We start from the raw sequence: 26,460 nt of genomic DNA, 5'->3' as shown, positions 1-26,460 counted from the left end.
GGCTGGCGTGGAGGGTTTTTTGATCTACTTCCTCTGTTAGTCTCTCTATGGTATTTTTTTTTTTCCTGGGTTTGACTGTTCCCGATGGTGAATATTGGTTGTCTTTGTCCTGGAGGTATTCTTTTTGTGAGAGCTTTTTTTCTCCTTTAATAAAAGGGGGAAAACAAAAAACCAAACAAAAAACCTTCCAAAAAAAAAAAACCAACAACAACAACAAAAAAACGAAACCAAAGACGACGTGGTGTGAAAATGCTTCCTGCACATGAATGGAGTTTCTCTTGGGGGAGGGAGATACACTGCTTATGCTGAAGGAGGAGATTTCCTTTTTTTTTTTTTTTTTTAATCCAAATGCTTTATTCTTCAAAGAGGAACTTTTAGAGTGAATTTAGGGTGAGAAGCTCTGCCATCCTTTGTCACTGTCAGTCTGACAGTGAAGTGGCACGTTAGCACTGTTTGTGCAGGCAGGCCATCTCAGGTCTGTGGCCCATAGGTGGGTCAGAGGGCCACATCCCTCCCTCCCAGCTCATAGAGGAAATCGCCTGCCCCATGGGAGACTGCCACGTCCGGTCCTTCATGGCTTCTCATGGCCCACATGCTGCCTTAAAGCTGACTTCATGGAGGAATTATGTCATAAGGACAGCTAGCAGTAGCACAATGGGGTGGGACTTTAAATAAAGATTTAAGACAGTGGAATTGTTGATATGGTTGAGTTTACAGTGTGCAGCACTGAATGTATTGGGGGGGGGGGGGGAAAACACCCTGAAATTTAAATGGGATTAAAATGCTGTCTGCAGAGATGCTGCCATGCACAATTTTCTGGGCAAGACATCATTCTGCAAACGATTCAGGAACACTACCCTACTGGCACAGCAGTGATCACATTATCTATGTTTGTCTTAAATATTTTCATCTTTCTTGGGTTTCTACATACTTCTTGTGTTCCTGTGGTACAGTTGGAATGCTTCAACAATCCTTCTGATTGCAAGGAGTACACATTCATTGCTTCCAATTAAAAAGTGCTCAGTGTTCTTTGCAGATCAGTTATGAGCCTTGCCACAAAACCACAGTCTCCTTAAAAATGAGCTCATCTGGCTAGATGCTGGAATATGCCATTTGCACATGTTATTTTAGAACAAAGGTAACACTGCTCCTTTTCTTTTGCCCCTGTAGCATCAGTTCTTCCCGTAGTGAATGAGCTTCCTTACCTGTTTGTGTCCCATTAGTGAACTGTACAAAATCCTGGTTCCAGTCCCACCAAAATTATTTGGAGGTGGGAGGCTGCAAGTGGTGTCATTAAAGGGGTGGGATGCTCTGCAGGGTCCAAAAGTGGAAAAGTGTGGAAGGCAACATGCCTGACTTTCCAGAGCTGCTTCAGTCCAAGTGCTGTTGTTTTAAAAAAAAAAAAAAAAACCAATCTGTTAATGAACTTCTTCCATATGGAAATTTTGGAGGCAAATCTGGAAACTCAACGTGTTTGTTTTATCTCTTGGGGTAGTTAGGAAGTGGCCATACTTGATCTGTTTTTCCCTGCTTTGATAAGTTTGCAAGTCATAAGGTGCATGGAGAAGATGCCAGCGCAGTATGAAAGGAAGAACACTTGTGCTGTATGTCTGTGTGCTCTGTATGCAGTTGGATGCATATGCTATTTGTTCAAGTTTTTCAAAAACTTCTTAACTAGTGCACGTGATGCGATATTAAGCCACTGAAGGCAATTCTACAAGTCAAAAATAATGTGGAATGATGACAGAAACAACCATGTTATCTACAGCTGTCACACCTTTGGAAACTACCGGCCCTGATGATGGGATGAACTTATCCTGTTGATGGGTTGATGTTCCGCTGGATGAAGTTTCCACAGCTGGGATAAGTTTTTTGTTTTCTGTTCTGCATAGGGGTGGCTCTTCTCATTTCTGCTGTCTTTCCCCAGTGCTTTGCATTTCTACTTCCAAACAGAATAGGTGTGTGGAAGCCTTTCTTGGAGCAGCTTGGTGGCTGACTGCTATGGAGTGCAATGTGGTAGGTGCTGGGCTGCTCCTGCTTGGGAAGCCCGAGCTGAGAGCTGGGTGTTTGAACCCTAGTGGCTGATGCCCTCTGATTTGCTTAGCTGTTTTCAGAGAAGATTAAGCAGGCCAAGGAATACTGCTGTGGTCCTAAATATGGCTTTTAATTTAAACCAGCGGTATGTCATTCCCTGCTCAGTCCTGGAAAGAACAGGCTTTGGGTCCTGCAGAGGAACAGGATAGTAGGAGTGCATGTAACTGTCTTTACCAAAATATAGACAGAGCTCTTACAATTCAGAGGAGCTATATGAGTACTTGGGTTTCAAACTATATATCATAAGAAACAGCAACATCTAAAGAGAGCTGGTAGACTGCAGTAGGACACAAACTCCTTACAGATAAGAGATAGACAACACCAGCCTCAAGGATTTTCTTTCCTATGTGTGGTCACCATGAATAGGCAGCAAGTGTGGTGTCTAAATGCTTTGCTTGATAGTGAGTGAGGATAGGCACGTATGAGATTTTTTTCCCCTCTAAATGAAATGCATTGTCTGAGAGCCCACGTTGTAGAAGGGGGAAGGGAAAAAGGAGGGAAATTGAATTAAGTCACTGGGCTTCAGGCCTAAGCATTTCCTGCCTTTTTTAAAATATACCAGTGCTGCTAAGGTCACGTGCTGAGCTGTGCAAGCAAACCCCAGCCCATGGCTGCGTGCAGCAGGCAGCTTGGCTGTGCCGTGTCTCGCCTTGGGGAGTTCCAGGCAAGTGAGTGGAGCCGAGCTCCCGCAGCAGGGCTGGGGCTGGGGAATTGTCTTGGCATGGGAATTTATACAGTACTTGGGCTTGAGCCAGGTAATGCAGGCAGTACTTGCTTATCCTTAAGTTCTAGGAGCATTAAATTCATACTGCCTTTATAGCACGGAGTTTCTTTCCATTATCCACTTTACTGGAAAATTACCTTGTGAGGAGATTGGATTTTAAGGCTTTAATGGATGATACAGCTTTCTAAGCAAGGAAATAAAGTTGCTTCTAAAAGACAGTACAGGGACCACTATTGGGCAGGATGGTGTGAGCTGATCCCATGTGGGAAAGGAACAGCTGGTGGAGTTGTGCAGGTCTGGCATGGGTGAGCTGGGCAAGGAGAGACCCACCGAACTCTTCCAGTGCTCCCTTTGGAGCCCTTCACCTTCACATTCCAGTTTTTTTTTTATCATTGTCTTTAAACAAAGCTAATAGGTTTAACTTAATCCAACTGGGAATGGTAGGAAAAAGTAAACTTCTAAAGCCAAAGTTCCCAAGGGGATTCCTTCCACGTTTTGCTGGTCTGGGATTTGGAGCAAAGATTTGCATTGAACACCAATGCATCCATGGCTTTTTTTTTAGAGCCCTGCAAGGGAATCTGCAGAATCCCCAGGAAGGAAATCCGCCTTTTCAGCGAGAATGCTCATTTGACAAGCTGCCAGTTCTGAGCTAAGCCTCATTTAATAAAGATTTAGTCTGTGGGGACCTGTCAGTGGAAACTGAATTTGGTGAGAGTGTCTCATTCTTTTCATCACTGTAGTGCAGAGAGGCTTTCAGCCAGCATTATGGAGAAATAGGGATAAGAACATCCAGTTTGGAGGACCCCCTTACCTCTGGGAATGTTTCCTTGCTGTGTAAGATGGAGATTGCTGAGTTGGTAACAGCTAAGGGAATAAAAGGATTGTTATTTGACTTCAACCCACTAGAATGCCAGCGTTCATTGCTGATTAGCATGGCTTAGATCTGCATTCGTGGGCAGGAAAAAAATCCAACCCAATTGTTAAGCAAATCCTTTCTACTTAGTGCTCTCTATCTCCCTTCGGTTGGTGAGGTGAGATGCTGTGCTGAATTCTAGCACCTGCCACCATGCAACCTATGGAAACTGAGGTGTCTAGATGTACCTGCACTATGAACTGTTAAACCACAGCTCTCAGCCAAACTCTGGCACAGATTGCAATGAACAGTGTATCTGAAAGGCCATGCCTTTTTGGCCTCAGCACTGCTGGCTTCTGTGAGTTGGACCAAATATAAAGGCAACATGGAAAGTCTTTAATTATGAAGTAAGAGGTCAGAATGTTAGTATGGAGGAAATGGCGATAAATTTTTAATCAACCTAGCCTTGTTCTCAGTTGTTGCCTGTACAAGAGCACTTCAGAAATTAATCTGAATTAACTGGAGGAATAAATTCAAAGCAGATTAGTTAAACCACTTTAAATGCACTAAAGTGAATTAAACTGCATTGAATTAAGGCCATTCTAGTTAAACTACGTTAAATCCCTGTGTGAACGCTCATTTGTAATTAAAGTGGCTTTAGTTCACAGCTCTAATTCCAATTAACTCCAGAATGCCCTTACCTGTGTAGGCCGTTTCTCAGGATGGAGGAAACTAGCCCGTGTATTTACCCAGCCTGGCTAAATGGATTTGAGCTAGCTAGTAATGTTAGACATTACAACTGCAGATCTGTTTCAGTCTGATGCATTGTCCTCAGGTGATTTAAAAAATAAAAATAAAGAAGCATGACATAATCTTTGGCATTTTCCTTTTTTCCAGAAAGGAAAGCCAACAGCCAAAAAAGCCAAAGTGTTGACCTATACTGCTACTCCAGTGTGGACTTGCTGCTAATACTTCTATTCGTAATGTGCTGCACTTCCATACAGCGTGCTTTCCTTGGGAGATGTCTGTATAAGGAGAGGAGATGGTGGAACCTGTCCTCTGTTTCCACGGTGCTCTTCCTCTCTGCTGAGGGATCCCTAACGAGGGAGAAAATGTCCCGGTACCGTGGGAAAAGGCTCTTCCACAGCACGTTTCCTGCCCAGCCTTGCTCTCCACTGTGTTGAATGCAGTAATTGGCCTGGGAAGGCTGTTCCCTGGGCTGAGAAGATAGGGATGGTTTAGTGCTGAGATCAGTAGTGGCTTCTGTGTCCTCCCGCTTCCCAATTAGATTTGCTGATACATGGTTGGCTGTGTTCCCCTTTCTCTAGGGTCTGTGAGATGAATGACATCCCGAGACAGCGAAGTATCTCAGTGAGCCCCACATACAACACTTCTCATCAGAAGGGAGATGAAATGAAAGTCAAGTCTCTGAACTCACAGCAGCACATTCAGAGCAAGCTGATGAGGGGTCAAAATGTGTTACTCCCATTGCCAGCACTACACAGAGTTTGGTTTAGTAGGACATAATTACTTATCTGTGAGTACATAAGCTCCTCAGATGTCCTAAGGCCTGCAAAAAAGGTGTAGGAAGGAGGGTGGGCATGATGCTATCCCACAGAAGTTTCTTTTCTTGTTAAGAAGACTTCCGTCCTTCATGGAATAAATAGAGATGAGTGCTGCTTTGGCAGCAGCCCAGTTTGCTTCATTTGTTCTTCTGGGTGAACGTTTTTCTCTTCCCACACTCCTTTAACCTCTTCTGTCTGTTTTATTATCACAATCTTAAGTCATTGCATGGAAATCCAGAAGGAACATTAGTTACAGATTGAGTGGAAAGCTTTCTTTTGGCAAATGCTAACTTTAAGGTAGAACTATAAAACAGTTTTCAATCTGGCAATGATTAATACAGCCCTGTTGTTGAGATGCTCAAAAGCTATAGCTGTTGGATTTTATATTTTGTCTTGTGGGTTGGAATTGCAAAGTTTAAGATGAAATAATTTTTAAACTATTGATGGAAGATTCAAAGCAAAACTGCATGGCTTTCGGAAACCACCTGAGGGCCTTCAGCTTTGGGCTCAAGTTTCTTCTTGAGGTTTTAGTGGACTTTATGACTAGTAATAAAATAGCAATGCTATCCAGAAATAACTATCGCCTCTTCCATCTGAATAGTTGTTCACTATGCCATACTGCTGCTAGTATAGTTCAGGTCAAGAAAACGTAATTGGAAGCTGAATAGGTTGAAATGAGTAAAACTTCAGCTAATGCACACTGATTCAAAATAATCCATGTGTTTATTCAGGATTAACTTTCTAACCCTGTGCTGGTGCCGGGATTTATTGTGCCAAGTAACCTTTGTGACAGGGGGAGGTGAAGATGGGAAGAGGACTCCCTGAGCCATCACTCCTTTGTAGTCAAGTGATGAACCAGCAGCTCTTCAGGCAATGTTAGATTTTCCCACTTCTGTGAGAGCAGTCCAGCCTTTACCTCCTGCTTTCCACTGCTTCATCTTTATTTTGAGCTTTCCCTTGCATAGCCCTTTTTTGTTGTGTAGATTGATACTCCCTTTTGTGATGCATTTGTGATGGCAATTTCTTATGCGAGGACACTTCCTGCTGGGGGAGGATGGAATGGAGTATCCATCCCTTAAGTGCAATTTCAGCAGCAGAAATTAGCCTTCCAGGGCCACAGAGATGAGAGAGACGTTCGTATGTGTAACGATGTGGATCACAGTTGGGAACCTGTGGTTGGAGAGAGCTGCAAACAGCTGTTTTGTGTAGACATTTATCATCCAGCAGACAGGGCTGCATGTTGGTTGAATCTGTCTGCAATAACAGAAGTTGTGGTCCTGGAGGCTGTGAATTGTGCTGCACTTCAGGCCAATCAGCATGTATTTCCTTGTGTGTAATATCAGCACCTAAAGGTACCCTTGTGCAATGTGCAAGCTCCCGGCTCAGTGGAGCTAACCAGCGCAGTGGTGTTTTTGTGGGGGAGCTTCTTGCCATGTCCTTCACTTCCTACTGTGGTGGTGCCTCTCTCTGCAGGGGAACCTAGATGTTTTCTGCCCCTTTTGGCTTCTTATTCCCACTGTGAGGGTGAATGCTGTGAATCCTGGCAGCCAGTCGGAACTGAGGAAGGCTGTTAGCGCTGCAGGAGGCTGTTGAGCATGTTCGTGCACAAGACTGAGTGTGTTCAGGTTTCACGATGCCTTTCCAAGCTAGCAGGGCTGCTCTTGGTTACTCCCCTGTGTATTGCTGTTAGCTTTTATTTTGAAAGAGCTTCTGAACACCGTAGCTTCGTCTCCTGCCAGCCTGGCTGATACCACTTGGATTTACGCTCATTTTCAGGGACTGCTCTGTCTCCACTTCTGCCATTAGTGTCAGCACAGTGGTAAAATGTTGCTCCTCCAAGTTGTCTCCGTTTGCCTGTAAGGGCAGTTCATGCATCATTTGCGATAAAGGTTCTGATAGTTCAGCAAATGTTCAAAGACAAATTGATGCTCTTTTGTGGCAAAAGGCCCAGTGCATAACTTTACATTTACTCGGGATAATGTGGCCTTGGATAACCAAGTCCCAGATTTAGTGTTGCAGGATAAAATGTCTGAAGGCTTATCCAACCTCAACCTCCCTTTTTAAATACTGTTATTTAATCCTGAGAAGCGGACGCAGGTATATCTGTGGTTGCAACCAGGCTCTCACTGCCAGCCAGTCTCTGGGTCCTAAACTGACTCATCAGTCAGAAAGATTAATAACTGCTCTGCTGGATGATTTCACTTGTTGTCATGGCACATATCCATTAATGGAAAACAAATATTCTCTGGAAAATGAAACACAGATCTTGGTGCACTGGCCAGCCAAGTCCTTTTGGCTAAATGCTTACATTTAGCATATGTTAAAGTGTCCCTACAAAGTGAGAACTTCAGATTGCTTGGTGCATAGCAGTCTTTTTCCCTTTTCTTTTTTTTCCCCATTTAAAGGGATCTGTTCCTCTACATCTGGAGCTGCAGTGACTTTTTTTGCTGATAGTCTGTGGGAGAAGCTTTTTGGTGCATTCTGCTTTCCAGCAGTGGTGCCTGTTGGTGCGTGCAGGAGGGCTGAGGGTGTGAGCGAAGAAGTGCAGGCAAGCAGTACAGGAAAGCTTGGCGTTACAGCAGCCTGAAGTGTTTAAAAAATAACCAACATCCCTGAGGAGCTTTGGTACGCCGAATGTGTTGGTTAATTTAGTATTGAGTGCTTGTACATGGCAGGCTTCAGAAGTGGGAGAACTCGGGTCTCTGAAGGCAGCTTCCCTCTCGAAGGCCTCTCTCTGCTCAGGAACTCGAGCAGCGCACACACCATCTGGCGTAATCATGGGAAAGGGGGATTGTGCTTTTTCCCTTCCACCCCCACTTCTCTCTCTCTCTCAAAAATCCCAAGGTTCAGTTCCTACAGGAGGACAAAGTTTCAGCTGTTTGGTTTGGGAAAGCTGCACCTGTAGGCGCTCTGTATCCCTGGCATGGCTGCTGAGCTTTGGGTTGGTTCCTTCAGGCTGCAAAGGCAAGCAGCCATGCTACAGCGTGGAGTGTCTGTTATGCAGCAGACAGCCCTAATGAGTATGAATCTCATTATGTATGGTTGATGGGCACTACAGTAAACACTGATGTTGGCTTGCCTGGGAAGTATGTTCCAGTGTTGTGTGGCTTGTATAGCTTGCCAGGATAGTAACACAGCTGGGAGTACCTACAGAGCAAGCTGGGGAGTAAGGAAGGGAAAGAAAAACTCATGAAGAGGAACTTGTTACCAGTCTCCCTTAGAAATGTTCATAAATTTTGTTGAGGATCTTGTTGCTAGCGTGGCATTCCTGAGGAGGAAAAGAGATGTTAGTTAAAAAAGCCTAAACCTTTGTATTATGTTTGCTGATTCAGATCGTTGCCTGCCTTTTCAATATTAGGGCAGTGACAGAAACTGAGGTCCTTGAATGATACTTATGCTACTTGTAGTATGTTTACATTTGTTGCCACTACCAAAGGGTTTGCTCTCAAATTCTTCTACATAAAATAACATCCTTTTATTTCATTCATTCACATGGGACAGGGTGGCTGGATTTGGTGTTAGAAGTGATTTTAGTTTTTATTTAACAAAACAGTTTTGCGTTTTGCCCAGGGTTTTCTGAATGCAAAACAACTGGGATGGTGTTAACCACTTAAGGCTTTCCTTTCCTCCCAGGGAATATCTGAATAGAAATAAGTGTGACATTACCTAAGCTTGCGACTACTTTGAGCTGCTGCATCTGTAGCACCTGCATTAGTTTTGCTGTATATTTGTAAGTGGACGGATGGTATACGGAGGGTTTAGCACTTATTCTGGGCCTACCTAGAATAGAAGAGTTGCATGGGGGTTCTTTTTTCTTCTTAATTCAATCTCACTCATGTATAATAAATTCCACCCCCTTTCAAACCTACTCATGCACTTGCATTTCTAATGAAGAGCGCTGTATATTTATTCATGAGGATTAAAGAACTGTACAGATAGAGGCAGCTGGCTGAACCTTTTTTTTTTTTTTTCCCCTCTCTAAATCTGCTGACCTCTGATCTGGAGTGAAGAGGAAACCCTCCCTGATTGACTTTGGCGGACAAAATGGCTCCGCTCTTTGTGGCTCAGAGGCAGGATGTGGTATCGCTGAGTAGAGGCGGGAGAGGAGGAAGCGAGGCTGGAAATCTCCTGTTTATGGCTTTTGAAAACGACGTAAAAACCCCTACCCAACAGCTGGTTTTCAGGGTTGCCCTTCAGCACTGCAGTACTGCTGAGGCCTCTGGGCCCTGCTTGCAGCCTGCACTATGGGTACGAGGTGGCCGTGGGTGATGACGGATTTTGTTTCCCGCAGGCCCTGCTGCTGCTGGGTGGTGTTGCGCTCTCCTGCCTTGCTCTGGACCTGCTCTTCCTCTTGTTCTACTCCTTCTGGCTCTGCTGCCGCCACAGAAAGAGCGAAGAACACTTGAATGCCGACTGCTGCTGTACAGCATGGTGCGTCATCATCGCGACCCTGGTGTGCAGGTAAGGCTGGGAGGGATACTCCTCTTCTGTGGCGCGGCGCATCCTGTGTGCTGTTTTCATATGTGGTGTGTTTGCCTGTAGTTTGTAATTGTTGGCAGCCGTCTCTCTTTCCACACTGTATTTGTGTTTTAAATATCTGTAATGTGTTTCCTTCCTCTCTACCACTTGCTGAAGTGCCTAATGATCTTAGCAATGTGAAAAGGAATAGCTAATGGCCTGCTCTTTGATACTGTGCAAGTGGTAAATCAAAGGCACTATATCCTTGGGGGCTTAATGTTTAAGTAGAATGGATCCAGAGTTCAAGGATTTGTCAGGTCTAGGTGGGAATTTCTTGGTGTCCACAAGGAACGACTATGGGGAGAGTAGATTAGGAAGAAAGAGGCACAGATCATTCTTTTGGGTCTGGAGGTATTAGTGTTTGACTGGACGTGGACATGCAGATGGAGCCTGTATAAAGCACTGCTGCATTTCATCTATACCAGTGCGCAAGGGTTGCTAGTGATGCTGCTAGTGTAAGCAGTGCTTCATGTTATAACTGAACAGAAACCTTTGGAGGTGAGGTGAAAAGAAGGGCTCCTGAAAACAAGAGAGTTAAGAAGCTAGTGGAGAACATGCGCAGAAGACATTAAAATGAGAATTTATGTTTTACATTCTGGTCGCAGAATGCTAGATCGCATTCTAAATCCATGAGACCTTTATGGAAGCAAGCATGCTCCTTGAAGGCCATGCTTAGCTATTCAAGGACTATTAATGAACTTCTCTGTTTGCTCTTTCAAGGTATATATTTGAGAGACTAGAAAACCCCTGTAGTACTGGACCAAACACCACAGCGCAGATATTGCTGTGTTATGAGCCTAGCAAGCTGAGGATGGATTTGCCTACAAAGGCTAGGGCTCAGTGATTTGGAGAGCTAGTGCATTAGCAAATAATGCTGTCTTTGCAGGGAGCTCTTTCTCCCATGCTTTGCTGACTGCAAGTAAGTGCCTAGAATAGAAAGACAAACTAGAGGACAAGTCATAAAGAAGATATCTCAACTTCAGTCACCTTTATTTTTAGCAATTCCAAGAGCTTCAGCTGCATCCATTTCAATCCACTGAAAGTGCCGTGGTCCTAACCCTTTCTTACAGAAGCTCTAACGTGCTATTTATAGTTGTGTTGCTGCTACAGGCACTTGTTAGCTATTGTTATGCAGCATTTGTGTCCAAGACAGCTGCTGCAGTGTGGTAGTTCTGTTTGCTTTTAATTGTAGGCAAGGTTGAGAAGGAGGAATTCTGCGTGTCTCCCAGCGTGTGCGTGAAACAATTTGAAGTTGGAAGGTCATCATTTAAATTCTGCTGAGACTGGTGCAATTCCCAGTCATGCCCTCAAGCTGGAAAACATTTTAGGCTTGCTCTAAATCTAACCAATTGGTTTACATCCTTGGTGTACCATTTGTTTTTGCAAGAATTAAATACAGGAGCATCCTAAAAATTAAGATTCTACTGGAGTCTGCAGTGATGTTGCATGAGTATCTGTTTTGACCTATTTTGCTTTTTAAAAGTTCCCCACTGACATTGGTTTGTTTTGCGAGACCAGGTTGATACCATCCGTGGGAGCTGCGAGGCCGAGCTCTGTGTTCTGCCCCTCTCCCAGCAGCTGGACATGACAGTGCTCTTAAACTGGTGACTTTTGGCTGTCTGCACTCAGTGTCTGCCTGGGAATGCAGATACAGCTCCCGACAAGCATGGAATCTAATCTGTGCTAGCGGGAAGTCCCCATTAAATACGAACAGTTAAAGATTAGTCAACTGGATATATCCTATCCTGGCTGTGCGTGACACACAGCAGAACTGCCAGACCAGCAGATGCTGCGATGCTCCAGTGAGAAGGAACAAGGCTCTTCTAAATGCCTGTCTGTGGCAGGTTGCTGACCTGGGAGGCAGCTTGCACTGCTGTTTGCAAGGGAACAAAGGTAGTTTGGGTGCTTGTATGGGAACTGCTGAGTCAAGTCCTGAACCACTGATTGAGCAGTTCCCATACAGTTCTTAAGCAGTGAGAGGATCCAGAGAGGCTGGTCTGTTCTGTCAAAGTTCCATGAAGTGGACTGTTGGCTTCCTAGCTGACAACTAGTTAACTAGTTATGGAGCCCAGCCATACCTAATACATGCTTATCTAGGTAGTGGTTAATCCCCAAGGGCTGTTTGTGAATCCTACTGAGTACTGCATCTCTGTGCATCACTGTTTCCTAATGACTCTATTTCTTGCTGAGCAAAGGGGGGAATGCTGAGCCAGCAGGAAGGTAGAACTGGTTAACTGGAGTTCTCCAGCAAACTATCTCCCTAATGAGTCTTCCCAGTTGCTTGAACCACAAAGCTGCAGGAAGGACTTGTCTGGATTGTTCCTTGAAGACTGAGTTCATTTCTAGTCCTTAGTAATTTTCATCAGTTTCTGTGTACAGGGAGTTGTCATCTCATATAAATCATGTCATCCTCAAGTACCTGTAGGTCACAGTAATGCTCCCAGAAGGAAGCTTGGCTCGGAAGGCAAGAAAGAAGCTTCCTGGAGAGAATACCTGAAAGAAATGGGTACAAATAGGTGATGAAAACTTGCTTTCTCAAGTGCCAGTAATAGCACTTTCCCTTGGTGCTAAAGTGCAAGGTGGTAATTAGACAGACAAATTAACATTCCTCCTGAGAACATAAAGTCTAAAAAGGGCTCTCCTTATGAAGTTCCTGTAATTAAGGATGACTTGGTGTAGTTAGATTATTCATTTCTAAAGATGTGATTTGAATGGCTAGTGCTCATCCTTTCAGACTGGTGATTGAACATCCACAGGGGTTGTCACTGTGTGTAGCGTGTGTTATGACTGGAAGATCTCTACAGCAGCAGGCGTGAATATGTTCTCTGTGTCAGATTAATGCTCTGCTGTTCACATATACCTTGTGTAATCCATAAAACATTTTTTTGTGGATGACATTGCAAAGTAATTTGGAATCACAGTTGATTTCTCATTCTTGTCTCTTGATCGTGGCATGTCCTAAGCTCACACAACTCTTGCATGCAAATAATAGGAAGGCTGTGTCCTCAGGGAAATTCAGCTGTGAGCTTTTGAGGAAAAGAGAGGGAAATGTGTAGTTTTTTTCTTCCAGACCTGAATTTCTCAGGCCTTGCTGAAAGGCAGTACTGGTGTATGTATGCAACGTGCAGTAATTCAAATCATACTGTTGTCTCTGTATGAATATGTAAAAGTCACAGTCTGCTGTTCTGTCTCTCATCACTTAACTCTTCAAAGAAATGGTACAGTACATAAACACTAGGAATGAGTGTTAATCTCAGAAATGCCCAGTTTTCTCATATTAATGTGTACAGATTTCCTAAAACTTAGTAAAATGAGCAGCAGTGTGGCTTTTTAAATGCTAAACCGAGCAGCAGAAGCAATTTCTTAAATGACCCCTAAAAGCTTGGTAGATGGATTTTCAGATTCTTTTTTTAAAAGGCACCAGTGAGAAGGAAGGCAGGGAGAGGTAGGGCTAGCGGAAGGAGAAGGGGAATGACACAAGTAGGTCTGGGAGGAAGAACTGGGGATGGGATGGTGACAAATCAGGAGGTGAGGGGTGTGTGTGTGTTGGGGGGAGGAGTGCAGAAACAAGAATAGCAGAAGCAGAGATGACTTTCTTGTACAAGTGTTGAAAATGTGTTGGAGTCGTATCTTCCAGAGGGTGCTAGGGTGGAAAAAAAGCTTTGTCATTCAGGAATGCTGGTCTTGTATCCATGCTGCATGACAGAAATGCAGGCTTCTCCGTTGGGTGATGATTTTGTCATGTACTGTGAGAGGGATCTGCTACAGCTGAGGCTGCAGAGCCTTCCAGGGTTTGTGCATGGAGCCATGTGGTCTGTCTTGGCCTCAAGGGCTTATGCTGTTGGGTCACAATAAGTATATCTATTTTTACTTTAAAAGACTGAGCTCCAATAAAAGAGAGCCCCTGTTTCTTTTTAATCAAATAAAAAGGTAGTTAAAAACAAGTGCAAATCCTTAAATCTGCTTTAAACAATAGCAACTTTTACCGGTGTGTGTAGGCGGGGATTTGAAACAACTGTTGGATTTAGATGAGGCCGAATGCATGTAGAAAGCTGAATAGCAGCAGTTCCCCCATTACCTGCTTGCAGTGCTGCTCCCCTGGTCCCAGTGTGGATCCCAGCAGCTGCAATCTGTGTGTGCTTCTGGGATGGCTGCCCTTGCTCCAGCGCTGCAGAAAAAGGGAAACTGCCACAGGATGGGACAGCTTGCTGCTAAGGGAAGGAGCGGCATCGTACGTGGCTCTTCCTAGCTCAGGGTGTGAGTGCAGAGCTGGCTTTTGCTGGGCAATAATGCAGTAATTAATCTTGCGTGTAGATTCTATCCCAGAATCTATGGCATGCATGTCTAGAGGAATTTGTTATTTGAATTTAAATGCCTTTTATCCTAATTCTCGTTGGTGCAGTGTTTTCTCCCAGGAGTCGTGCCTGTGCCCAGCTGGTTGTGGGCAGCTGAAGTTGTTAATGCAGGGCTGGGCAGAAAGCCTGCGAGGAGTCTCAAGGCAGTTCCTGTGATTGGCAGCACTGCATGCCGAGTACCTTTGAGGACACTGGCTGAGGCACCTCCCTGTATCGTGTCGTTATGGACAAAATGAGTTGTGCTGCAGCGTGCTGCTTCTGAGCCTGTTCCACCAAAGCGTGCTGGAATACCAAGAGCAGAGCAGTGGGGTTCGGCCTATGCTGAAAGAATGGCATTCTAGTAACTGTAACGGGATGAGTAAAATCACTTACCAATTAAAGGGTCCAAATCTGCGTTTCTAGTGTCAAGAATGTCCTGGGTTTTATTTGGTTGTAAAAGCAGCTGCTAAAGTTTTCTGGTGCTCTGGACAACAAAATGGTTTGTCTGAATTTGTTTGCTCTGATGCAAGGCCAGGGGAAATTCAAGCTAGAGGTTTGCAATTGCAGTGATGAGATGCTGAGTTGTCCTATCCTGAGCATAGCTTAGGATTGGAGATCTCTCTGTTTTTCAGGGGTGGGAGAGTGTTGTTTTTTTGTTTTGTTTTTGTTTTCTTAATCCCCATCACCTGCATTATAAAGCCGCCACCAGGGAGGAAGGCAGAAGACTTTGCTCTTTCATTATCAGCATCATTGGCATTGTGGAAAATAGTTGAGGAATGGTGTTAATGAAGAAAGACTCCATTCTTGTATTAACACCAAATATTAAGCGTTAGCTACCTGCTGCCTCGCTCTCTCTTCATATGATGCCATACCTGGGAGGTTTTGGCTGGGGATTCTGTGGGCCAAGCCCTCCTTCATTTACGGAGATGTCATTGTTGGAACGAGTGTGAGGCTGACACAGATTTCCATAGTGTCTCTGCTTCCAGGGTGTGATCTTTACTTCAATTTTTTGCACGTGTGAGGAAAAGTAGAAGTGCGACCAGGCAAACTACATAGTTCTGCTCACTGTTTTTGAGGGGGACGAGGCATGGGCAGGAAGGCTCAGTGCTGCGTTCCTGCAGGAGAGGAGTGACTGCTGAAGCAGCTGTTTGGACTGCAGGCTGGTGTATGTGGCAGAGCAAAGCTAGGCAAGTGCCTGTCACCTAGGCAAAGCCCACCCTGGCCTGCGTGGGCTCATTTCCCAGCTGGGGGGTGGTGGTGACCCTTCCTGTTAAAACAAAGGCACTACGCTCACCCTGAATGCTGTTGTCTCGCTTGCTTCCTTCCTCTTTTATATCTTCCCCCAAACCACCTCTGTGAGTGCTGTGCTGTATCACAAAGTTATTGTGAAGAAACTGTTTTGTCTGGGAAATCTTTAATTTATACTGCAAGACCCCTCCACCCTCAACACCACCACTGCCTTCCTTTCTCGTACCGCAGTCTTAGTGTCTTGAGAACCACCCCAGAAAAGAGTCTGAGCACTGAAGCCAAATGTGAGATGAGAATAGGAAACTGGTGTCTTGATTGACTTTCCCCTGAGTTTAGTTACATGACCCCTTCACAAGTTCTTTCTTGAAAAAAAGGGGGAAAAAAAGGGCTTGGGGAGTAGTGAGTTCCTGTGGTGTTGCCTTAATAAAGAGGTATTGCTGACTTGCCTGAGATAATCTCCTGGTTGTAACTCATCTACAGGATCTTCTTCCTATAAGTGAGGTTTAAGCTAATATGGATTACTTCATAATTGGGGCAGACTGATGTGTGTGGACATTTACAGCAAATCAGCTGATAGGTGGTAATTTGCTAAGCAGCTGGAGTTGAATTGTCTGCGAGCTTAAAATTCACTTGCTTAAAAATAAATAAGCTTTTTGACCCAGTAAATTATTAAGCTTTGCTTCCCAATTCTCTGAATCTGTACAACACAAATGCTTGTGATGGGAACATAAATCAAAAAATAGGTCTGAACATCACTTATCAGAGTGTAGAAAAGACATGGAAAATAGATCTAGAAGACCCACCATCATGGGCAAGTAGTCACTGCAAGCTCTCTCTATTCTTTTCTTAAAAATATAATGAAACGATCTGTATTTTGTGTCCAGAGAAGGCTTGGGATTGCTGGCATAGCAATGGCAGCACCTGTTCCTCTTGCAGGAGCCACTGGAGGGCAGCTTGGCTGGCTGGGTTTCTGCTTGCCCATGACTAGGGCTGCGCTCTCTAATGGTTCTTTAACAGATTGTCATTATTGACCATAAATGAAATGTACATATTGAGGAGGGATGGTTTGTCACGTGTGCTGTATAGGCAGTTGTCGGCTGCATGGGAAGCGCGCACAAATATTTACAGGGGCACAAATATTTACTTAACCTGTAGAGGTAAGCAGTGCCTTATCTTGCTGCCCTTTAGCTTTAACGGTACTCTTTCTTGCATTTTTTTTCTCTGCAGTGCTGGAATTGCTGTTGGCTTCTATGGGAATGGAGAGACTAGTGATGGCATCCACCGGCTGACGTACTCCCTACGCCATGCAAACCGCACTGTGGCAGGTGTCCAAGACCGGGTAAGCACGAAAGCAAATGGGTGGTGTGGGAATGAGCAGGCTTCCTCAGCACTTCTCTTGAATCTGGCTGTGCATGTATCTCTGCCTTTTTTTTTTTGTTCGTTTCTGAGCTTAGAGATGTGCTAAAATTTCCGTTAATGGAGTGATGCTTTCTTCGGCTCTTCTAAAAATATCAAAGCAAACACAGCTTGTTAAATGAAGTCTTCTCTTTGCAATTGTGCCCGTTTTAAAAACAGCTTCTGATCGGCTCTATTCCATGGACGTGGAGGCAGGCCAAAGCAGACAAGTCTGTTAGCAAAAAGGATCGCTTCAGCACAATTGGTTGTTCCTGTGTTACATCAAACTTCATTAGATCTTTCTGCAGCCCTGATGGCTACTAACCTCCTAATCTCATGGCATGGTAACCTTCAACAGGTGTCCTTCCTCTAGGCTTGATTGCAGTCATTTTTAACCTGTTCTAGGAGTAAAGTGAATGTCTCTTTTGGGGGATGAAATTGCATTCCCAGCCATAGTGGCTGTGTTCTAGGTTTGTGCAGTTCTGCTGTTTATCTTGATACAGTAAACAGCTTTTAAACTGTGTTAAAACAGAGGTATGCAGTAGGTAGTTAAAGAGATGGCTGCTGTCATTTAAGAATTCCTGTTTATCAGCAGAGCCTGTTTAATGCACTGCAAAATGTGTACCGGTGTTAAAAGCTCAGCTGAGATAGCGTCACAGAACTATTTGCAAGCAGCCAACTTTATAGATGCTTGTAGGTTGAGTTTGAAGGGTAAGCAGTCTGAGCCTCTTAAGACAGAAAAACAGTAATCTGGAATCTGTCCATAATTTGCTAGTAAGGATTAATCCTCTTTGATATCCTTGACTTCTTATCCTTTGCCATACTATAGGTACTGGATACCACAGTGGCCCTGAACCAAACAGCAGAGCCAAACCTGCTCATCCTGGAGGAGATGTTCACAAAGCAGACGGACTACCTGCATGTTATCCAGAAACTGCAAAGTCTCTTGGATGATCTGGTCAGGCAAACAACTGAGATCCCCTTCTGGAAGAATGAGGAGCTGTCTCTGGAGGAGTTGGCAATTCAGATCGACCTCTATGACTGGTACAGGTGCGCAGCACACTGTTAGTGTAGTGATTGTAGCATTTGTTTTGCAACAACGTGTGTGTTCTGTGGGGCTGAGCCGGAGGCTGTGTATATTACCATAGGTGCTCTTGGCCCACCCTGCTGACTTCATTATATAGCAAAACTGCATTCAGTTTAAATCAAAGTGCATGACAGCGACTTTTCTCTTAAGAGTGTTAATTACCAGCTGAAGGGAAACATATTTTCAATGTGTAAACTCTGTCACTTGTGTTCTAATACTAGGGAGAGAAGTTGTATGGCACATAAACTAAATAAAGTAGGAAAGCGAACTTGTTCCATGTGTTAGCACTACACACTAACATTCCTTTTTATTGAAGTTATTGAATAAAAGATAACACCAACTGTATTTCACAAAAGGAAACCTTTGTCCATGCGTTTGAATCAGCTGAAGCATTTCTAACAAACATCTAGTAAGTTCAGGAAGCTGCAGTCCTCCTTTGCCTGATGGTGTCCAGTTGCATGTGGCTTTTATGCTAGAACAAGGTTAGCAGTCTCACTTCTCAATAACTGTGTATGCTAATCATGTTACTTAAATGCATTTGCCTCCCTGGACTGAAGACACAGCAAATAGTCAGCGCTCTCTGAACATTAATCATTAGCAGTGGCTCATCTAAGAAAAGAAAGGCTAAGTTTTTTGTTTGTTTTTCCCCACAAGACATTCTGGCTGTTTAATCTGTCCCTTTCATACATCAGTTTTCCTTTGCTGACTGTGTTTTTATTTGCTGCAGGTGGCTGGGATACCTGGGCCTGCTCCTGTTCCATGTTGTGATATGTTTGTTGGTGCTCTTTGGGCTCATTAGAAACTCCAGGGCCATTCTCATGGGGTAAGTACTGACCCAGGTACAGTGCATAAGGAACACAAGTGCCTGCTAGTTTAAGCCTCTAGACTGCTGTCAGTTGATTTCAAGGACTTCTGAGGCTGAACAGTTCAAATCTGCCTCTTAATGTGGAATGCCTTTGTAGAGCATTGCTCTGTGGGATTGGAGTAAGGCTACATGTGGGAGATGTTCACAGGAAGGAGCTGTACAACTCCATGGTACTGTTATACTTGCTTTCACATCAGAAACAACTAGCTCATCTGGACAGTGTGCCTTCTGCTGGGCAGCACTGGTGGCCTGTGTTTGCCTGGGAGTCAGCTGGGAGATAGTAATGTGAACATCCTCCCTTAGATTTACAGGCTTTGAAAGCCTCCCTTTAATTCTCTACAGTGGTGGAGGCGTTTGCTAATGGATGATAAGCACTGTGTGTGTTTACACAGCCTAGTAGCATGCCTTTTGTGTCACGATCTGATCCTCTTTACCTTTGGTTGTCACACCTGAAGAGACTTTACTGAGAACACGCGATGGTTTGTACAGTTACGAGAAGTCTTGTTGCTATGTTACTGCAATTTTAATGCATATCTGTTTCTACAAAGCACTGCAAATGCTGCCATGCTCAGGCCCCATTACAAGAAAAAAGTGATCCTCTCCCTGTGTTGCAGCTTGGTTTAGTTTGGCACATTTGGCAAATATACCAGTGTCATAAACATAATGACAGTTTGACAGCTGACATAGCCAGGAGTTTATCCTGGTGTGTGATGATACCATTAATAATTGGAATGCATATTCAGATTTATTATTTGCCAGATGACTTCATACCTGGCAGGTTATACAGACAAAGGTCCAAGTGTATGCACAGATGGTAAACCCAGAGTTTAAATTAGAAACTCATTCCCTCTTTGCCAGAAGTTCGTATTAAGGCATTTTCCCAAGGGAGCACATGGCACAGAGAAGCAAGTGTGTCAGAGCCAAGCAAGATGGTGAAATGCCAGTATTAGATCTTTTAGCCAAGCAGTCAGTTACTGACCCAGTCGTCTTCATTTAAAGTAAAATAAAAACTGTGTCACATTGAACAGGTAACTGTGCTCAGCTGAAGGCACCAAGCAGTGTTGTCCTTACGTTATGAAGCTGTTCCATGACTGTTCCATTGCTGTTCCATGACTGATAATTTTTTTTATCCATTTATAAAAAGCGTAATAAAGTATTAGGCCACTTTATTCTGGAGTGCTGCACAGGATCTGGTGAGGCTCTGTGACTTCTGCAGGGTGAATCCCCATTCTGTGCCTTTCTCTCTCCTTGAGCTGTGTGGGGTGCTTGGGTGTTGTTCAGGTGCACACAGCTTGGGACCAAAGTCAGGTGTCCCAGCGCAGGCCAAGTATTCTCTCCATTCACTATAGACAGTGCACTGCTTACACTAGAGAGCCTTATTCTAGAAATAGAAGGAATTTACTCAATTTTCAATCACTGTGTTTTTATGGATTGTTTGTCAGTTTGTTGTGATGAGTTGTGTGCTTTTGGTGTTCCCTTTTTTCTTTTTATATAGATATATGGGGATTTTTCTCTGATTATCTTTCATGTTTAGAAAGTAATGTCCACAGAGAGAATAATGCTAGTGATAGGAATATAGTCATCCATCTGCTGTCCCCTGGGCCGAATCTGTGCCTTTGGCTTCCTTAATAGGAGCTGACCAAAGACTTTTCTTCTAGCCTAGTCTTCCTCCTGCTGCAACCCAGGGCCAAGAAGCATGGGAACCAAAAACTGGACATAAACTTTTCTGGTTGCTGCAGTCTGCAGCACATAAAACAGGATGGTTTATCTGAAGGTGCAGTGGCTGTTAAAGTGGCTGTTAATTTCTTGAGTTTGATAATTGCTTTGGGTTCCGGATAATGCATCTCATACAAGGATCTGGTTAGCCTGAAATGAGAGTTTCTACATCTGCCATCTGTCTGTCTCCTACAGGGTGTGCTTGCTTGGGGTGTTCGCCCTGATCGTCAGCTGGGGGTCCTTGGGTCTGGAGCTGGCTGTCGCTGTGGTAAGTGGCTCTGGTCCAAATCCCATTCACATTTCACTGCAGGTTTGTCAGACACAAGAGTAAGCAGCTGTTAGTGCATGTTATGCACTATTTTATTGTGTGCCTTGTTCTAGGTAGCTGTCCTAGTAATTTTATCTATGAGGATTACTGAGCTCCTCCATGGTGGGGTGCGGTGGCTTGTACTCCAGCACTGCTGAGGCTGCATTAAGCTGTACTGGTGGAAATGACAGAGAGACTTCAGCATCTGAAATCTCCACGTAGTGGAAGATTTCCTGATATTAACCTGGCTCAACTGCTTTTTTATATTGGTGTTCTTTGATATTCCTTTTCCCTTTTGTCCTGCCTCTATCTAGGGCTCCAGTGATTTCTGTATTAACCCGGATGCTTACATCTCCAAAGTGGTTGAAGAGAATGCAGTGCTTAGTGCTGGTAAGTGCAGGGACTGCCTTTGGCACGGCTACTGTGGCTGTAGCTGCCACATAGGAGTGTGCCAGTGGCTGAGAACTTGTGGCTCTACCCAGATCCCAGCAGCCTGTGTACAGTGGGAAAAGCAGATGTGCAAGGAGCTTTGGAAGACCTGTGTTCTTCCAAAGAACGCATTTATACACCAGTCAGAAATGCATGCATACATCTTTTATTATCATTATTAATAATAATAGTAATTTTTTTTGTCAGAAGAGCCTTCAGACTCTTTCTTCCATTCTGGCCCTCAGGCAGAAATAACTGATAAGATGGATCAGCAGAATCCCTGGATTATTTAAATGTAGTGCTTTTTGGTCTTTTTTCTCCTCTTCTAAGCAATGGAGCTGTGGCAATACCAGTTTGTAATTTGAGTTGTCATTTTTTAGAATTTCCTTTTGTCTGTATTCCAACATCTAATATATTTGTTTTTTATCTTTGTTATTAACAAATATTTGTATCGATTTTTCTCTTAATGGTGTTTATAAATAGGAGTCTTTTGAAAGCTAATTTAAAGGGTAAATGAACGGAAGCAACAGGGAAGAAATATGAATTTCCCTTTCCATTGCAAATGCAGTGTTTGCATTGCTTTGTTTACCCTGTTCCATTTAAAGCCAAATGCCTGCATCACAGTGGCATTCAGCTGATGGGTGGATTCTGTTTGTCACTCCTAATTTAGACTGAAGTGGTTGGTGAGATGAGGGGCGCCTCTGATTTGGACCTTGGGGGCAAAACTGATATTCAGAATTGTGGGTTAACACAAACATGGTTGGGTGCTCACCAGCAGAGATAGGTACTAAAAAGGAAAGGTACTTTTCAGGGCTGACCTTGCTTCTTGGCTGACAAAGTTACCTTCTCTTTTCTCCTACCCTCTTTCCCCCGATAGACCCTATGTATGTTTCTGTGATGATGAAACACAGATAAGCTGTGACACTGATTTGTGTCACAAGTGAGCCACATGCTTTACTGGTTCTTATTTACTGGAACCTGGGCATCTTTGCTTTGTGTACAGAAGGTCTGGTGTTATTGCCATGCACTTGGCCAACTGCTGCGTAACTGATAGGGAATTAGGTGTGTAGCTATGGCTGAGGGTGCAGGGATTGGAAGCCGTAAGAAATAGTTATGTCTGGAGGCAAAATGTGTTATGAAAGAGTACATACGGGTTGATATTACTACCCTACAGATTATTCTTGGAGTGCCTTGTTTATTGATTCTCCAGAAGGGAGAAGAGAGAGTCTGGCAGCTCACTACAGAGGGGTCTTTGTAACAAAGAAATTAAGGGAAGAGAATGAAATGTTTAACGCACTGTGTGAGGTGAAAATGCTTCCTTCATTGCAAGGGTGGCTTCAGGTACCAGCTAGTCTCCTTTTTGGTCTAGGAGACAAACAGAGCATGGAGGCCGAGGGGAAATACCTGACCCTGATGGCAGTTATGTGCTGTATTAACTCAGTGACCCAAATCAGCTCTGGAGTGTGTGTAGTAACAATTCGGTTGACCCCGCGAAACTGAAGAAACATGGCTCCACACTCCTTTTCCATTTCTTTTGCCCTTACCAGCTTGCCTCCAGCAGTTTTTCACTCATCAGTATCATTCCCGTGGAGGCTGACAGTGGCTGTGGGACTGGCATCCCCATCCCTCCTCCTGCTTCCCCCGGCAGGGACAGTCATCTCCTGGAGTGAAATAAGGCTCTGTTCCAGCAGCTCCTCCAGCTATAGCAGTTGCTAAGGCTCCATAAATAACAGCGAATGGGGCTGAGCAAGATGCTGAGGAGGAGGAAGAGCAGATGCTGTCGCCGGCCTGAGCTGGAAGGGTGGCCTCTTTGAGGGCTGCCAGCACGTCAGCTCGCTGCTGCTAGGACCATTCAGCATTCACAAGCACCTTTCCTTTTTTTTTTTTTTTTTTTGGAAGGAAATCAGTCTTCCTTCTGAGCCTGCCATCGTACTAGGCAGCTGGTGGGGAGGTGATCAAATATTCTGCCTTCCCATGTGAATTTTCACTGTTATGATCAGGAAGCTATGGAAATAACTCTTGGTCCTCCATGTCCTGGAGCATCCTGTGCACCTGAGCAGGAAGAAAGGCCACTGTACGAGGACTCTTGCGTGGAACTGTTTAGAGACACTCTAACCTCAACAGTGGCTCTTCTAAAATAGCGTTAAAAGTCTAAAGTAAGTGCTGGCATCTTTTAATACACGTGGCTGTAGACTGTGGCAACTGCTTTGTGATCAGTTGAGCTGCTTCTACAAGAGGAACAAGCTTGAGGAGGCAGGGTCAGCAGCTAAGAGCCAGAAGCAGCCCTGTCCTCGCATGGGAAGCTGCCCTGCTTGAAGGCTCCCAGTCCAGTGCTTAGACTCGTCACACGCTCTGGTTTGCTGCAGTGTGGATGGGTGAGGCAGAAACATTTTAACTGTTCCACTTAGCTTCACCAGAGCACGTCCTATTGTGAATTTTTCACTTCAGAAAACAGATTGCTTAAAAAAAAGTGTGAGTTGAAGGAGGGGCTCAAATAGTTCATGGAAGAAGTATCTGTTGGGAGCTGTTGTACATGCAGAAACCACATTTAGCTTGGGAATCACATAGCTGAAATGGTGCTGGTATAAGATACTAGGTTGTGTGCTGTCATATGCTTTTAAGGACACTTAAGAACCAACAAGTAACCTTAAATGTGAACCAACAAGATGCTTTACAGTGCTGGGTCAATGTTTCCCTTAAAACAACAGCTAACGATATGTTTGTAGACATGTTGTGTTATAATATTCCCAGTCTTATACTCTGGCTTTCAGGCTAGGACTGAGTGATCCAGGTTTGTGTATTTTCAGTGCTTTTTTGCTGTTGGTTGTTGCATTTTTCCCTTAAAAATAACAGCATTGGATACTGGGCAACTAGTATGTTAACATTGGTTTGTATATTAATTGCTATTTGCAAATCTAGATAGAATTAATGGAGCTGAGCATAATCTGATTAAGTGCATCATTATTGTTGTCATGCTTTTTAGCTGGTGAGGAGATGTCCCTGTTTTGTAGAGAAAATGTGCCGCACTAAAAAAAAGCCTTAATACAGGTTTCCTGGAGGAGAGGCTTAAATCATTTTGCAGAAGAGAATGGATGATGTATGTGCCTAACGTGCCCAGTATTCATTAATTGAGATAAAGCCAATGGAGTTGAACAGTGGCTGTATAATCAGCTCCTGCTGCTAGCAAAAAGACTTGGTGCAGCCAAGATGTTTATTTTCAAAGCAGGAGGCCATCTTCTAGCCTCGCTGTTTTTTCATTGATATTATGTTATTATCAGATGACTTACTGAACAAAATTAAATAAAAAGACAATCTGTCTAAACGACAGGAAGAGCTTTCTCCAGATTCTCTTACTGGAAATCTGCACTGTGAAGAGATGCTTCCTCCGAAAGAGCTGCAAACCTCCAGGGATAGATAATGGAGTCTTTCAGCTCCAGCCCGGCCAAGGTTGTCAAACTGGATGCTGCAACTTGGCTGCTCAGATAAAAACAGCGAGCACTCTTATTGTACGTGGCCTCCTCATTGGCCTCTTGCTCTTTACTCTCATCTTAGAAGCCCAGTGCTGAATGAACCAGGGAGCTGCCACCTCCTTTGTCCATTGGAGGTCAGGACAAAGCGCTGTGTGGGGGATGTGGTGGCTGTGCTGCTGCTGCTCGGGCTGTGTGGGCGCTGCAGAGAAGTGCCCTTGAGACTTGTTCTGAGCTGATGGTGGTGGTGAGAAGCTGTGTTCTCCTGCGTCATTTTGTTGGGCTCCTGATGAGCAGAAAGCTTGGCGTGGAGGGCACTTGGGATGGCTATGAGCTCTTTCATGAAAACTCATGATGACATCAGTCTGCTCTCACCGGTACCAGCGGCATATCAAGAGAAACGTAACTGGTGTGTAGATACATCCCTCTGCCTTAGGGAGAAAACAAACCTGGCAGGCAAGAAAATCGAGTCAGAAGAATCTCTTTCCTCTTAGACATCTCAGGCAACGTAGTTCAGCTGTCTCTGATGGTTGGACATACAGAGGTGGTCTCACGGGGTGTATGTATAAAATTCAGGCTGCATAGAGAACGCTCAAATAGAGATGAAGAATGGTTGGAAAAACTGTTCAAAGTTTAAGCTTTGTTTTGTAAGCTAGGACTTATTTTTTTTTTCTCCTGATTGCTCCTTACCCTACAGACCTTCTTGCTGCCTTTTGGCAGGTGTGTAATGCCATTTTCATGTTTCTGCTGAGCTTTGAAGTGAAGAGTAAGTCTCCATGGCTGCAGAAGCAATGAGCAGGTTCCAGCAGCTGAAGCGTCTTCAGAAGGCAGTTCTACTTTCCTTTCGAGGAAAAACAGACTCTGTGGAGATGAAGCATTTGGGTAGTTCACTTCCTTGCCTTCTGCTCCCACGATGCCCATGCAGTGCAGGAGTAGGTCAGGAGGACTGCTAGCAGCAGGCTGTGCAGCTGCCCCTGTTGCCCTACCAAACTCTTCTCCTGTGGACTAGATCTCCTGAGGGCTAGCTTCAAAAATCAGATCCAACCTTCAGGAATTTTCCTTGAGGAGAAAATGCAAAAGAAAGGTAATTATAGGGGAGAAAAAAAAAAAACAACCCAGAGCTGTTAGCGACGTGCAAATGATGGGTTAGTATTGCTGTTGTCTGGACAGGAGTGTGAGGCTGGTGAAGGTGCCTCCTGCTCCTTTCTTTCTTCCAGCCTGACTGTATGGAGACAGCAGTCATGCTCCTCTTGATTTACAGGCTTCACAGCCCTGGGGAACTTCAAGGCAGCTTCAGTGCCTGTTGTAGATTTGTTTTAAAGCACTGCAGCTATCAGCGTGCTGTGTTCAGTGCAGGGGATGGCTGCTCCTGCTGGCTTTGCCATTTTGGAAAGCGCATTTTCTGTGCAGAATGCCACACTAGTCAGCTGCAGTACTGGTGCTTCTGCAGTGTAGCAGCGTTGATTTTTGTCTTCCAGAGTGAAGTAAGGGAAGCGCTTATTTCACTGTTCTGCTTTACTGCACTTGTAACCATCAGTCTTTGAGCCTGGGCTCACAAGTTGCAAACTGTGATTATACTGGGAACTGTCATCTGTAATCTGCACACCTGGGGTGATCCAGGAGGCCCTAAAGAAACCTTTCTGGAGCCACGTATAGCACTAGGTCATGCAACTTAATGCACTTATACAGGTGATGTAAAATTGATACCGGTGTGGGAGCCTGCGTGCAACTTCTGGTGGTCTGTTGGTGTAAAATAAAGAAATGACAACATCAGAGCTGGGTGTGATGCTGTGGGGTGTTGTGCTGTGCTTTTCTTGCAGCACAAGGGCACTTTAACCATTTCTCCTCCACCACTGGG

The 26,460-nt window shown here is 44.4% G+C and overlaps 1 protein-coding gene across 3 annotated transcripts in view; it reads left to right on the top strand.

Moving 5' to 3' along the window:
- Window positions 1-26,460, top strand: part of TTYH3 (tweety family member 3) — a 71,298-nt gene that overhangs the window by 24,026 nt on the left and 20,812 nt on the right. For all 3 annotated transcript variants that reach the window (XM_021411444.1, XM_021411443.1, XM_021411442.1), the window contains exons 2-7: window positions 9,528-9,697; window positions 16,564-16,675; window positions 17,561-17,781; window positions 18,546-18,641; window positions 20,595-20,667; window positions 21,021-21,096. In XM_021411444.1, coding sequence (XP_021267119.1) covers window positions 9,528-9,697; window positions 16,564-16,675; window positions 17,561-17,781; window positions 18,546-18,641; window positions 20,595-20,667; window positions 21,021-21,096 — 748 coding nt within the window. The remainder of the gene's footprint in view (window positions 1-9,527; window positions 9,698-16,563; window positions 16,676-17,560; window positions 17,782-18,545; window positions 18,642-20,594; window positions 20,668-21,020; window positions 21,097-26,460) is intronic.

Source organism: Numida meleagris, chromosome 13 (assembly GCF_002078875.1).
Source record: "Numida meleagris isolate 19003 breed g44 Domestic line chromosome 13, NumMel1.0, whole genome shotgun sequence".
In the NCBI taxonomy this organism is placed as follows: domain Eukaryota; kingdom Metazoa; phylum Chordata; class Aves; order Galliformes; family Numididae; genus Numida; species Numida meleagris.
This window is presented reverse-complemented; position numbering and strand designations above follow the sequence as displayed.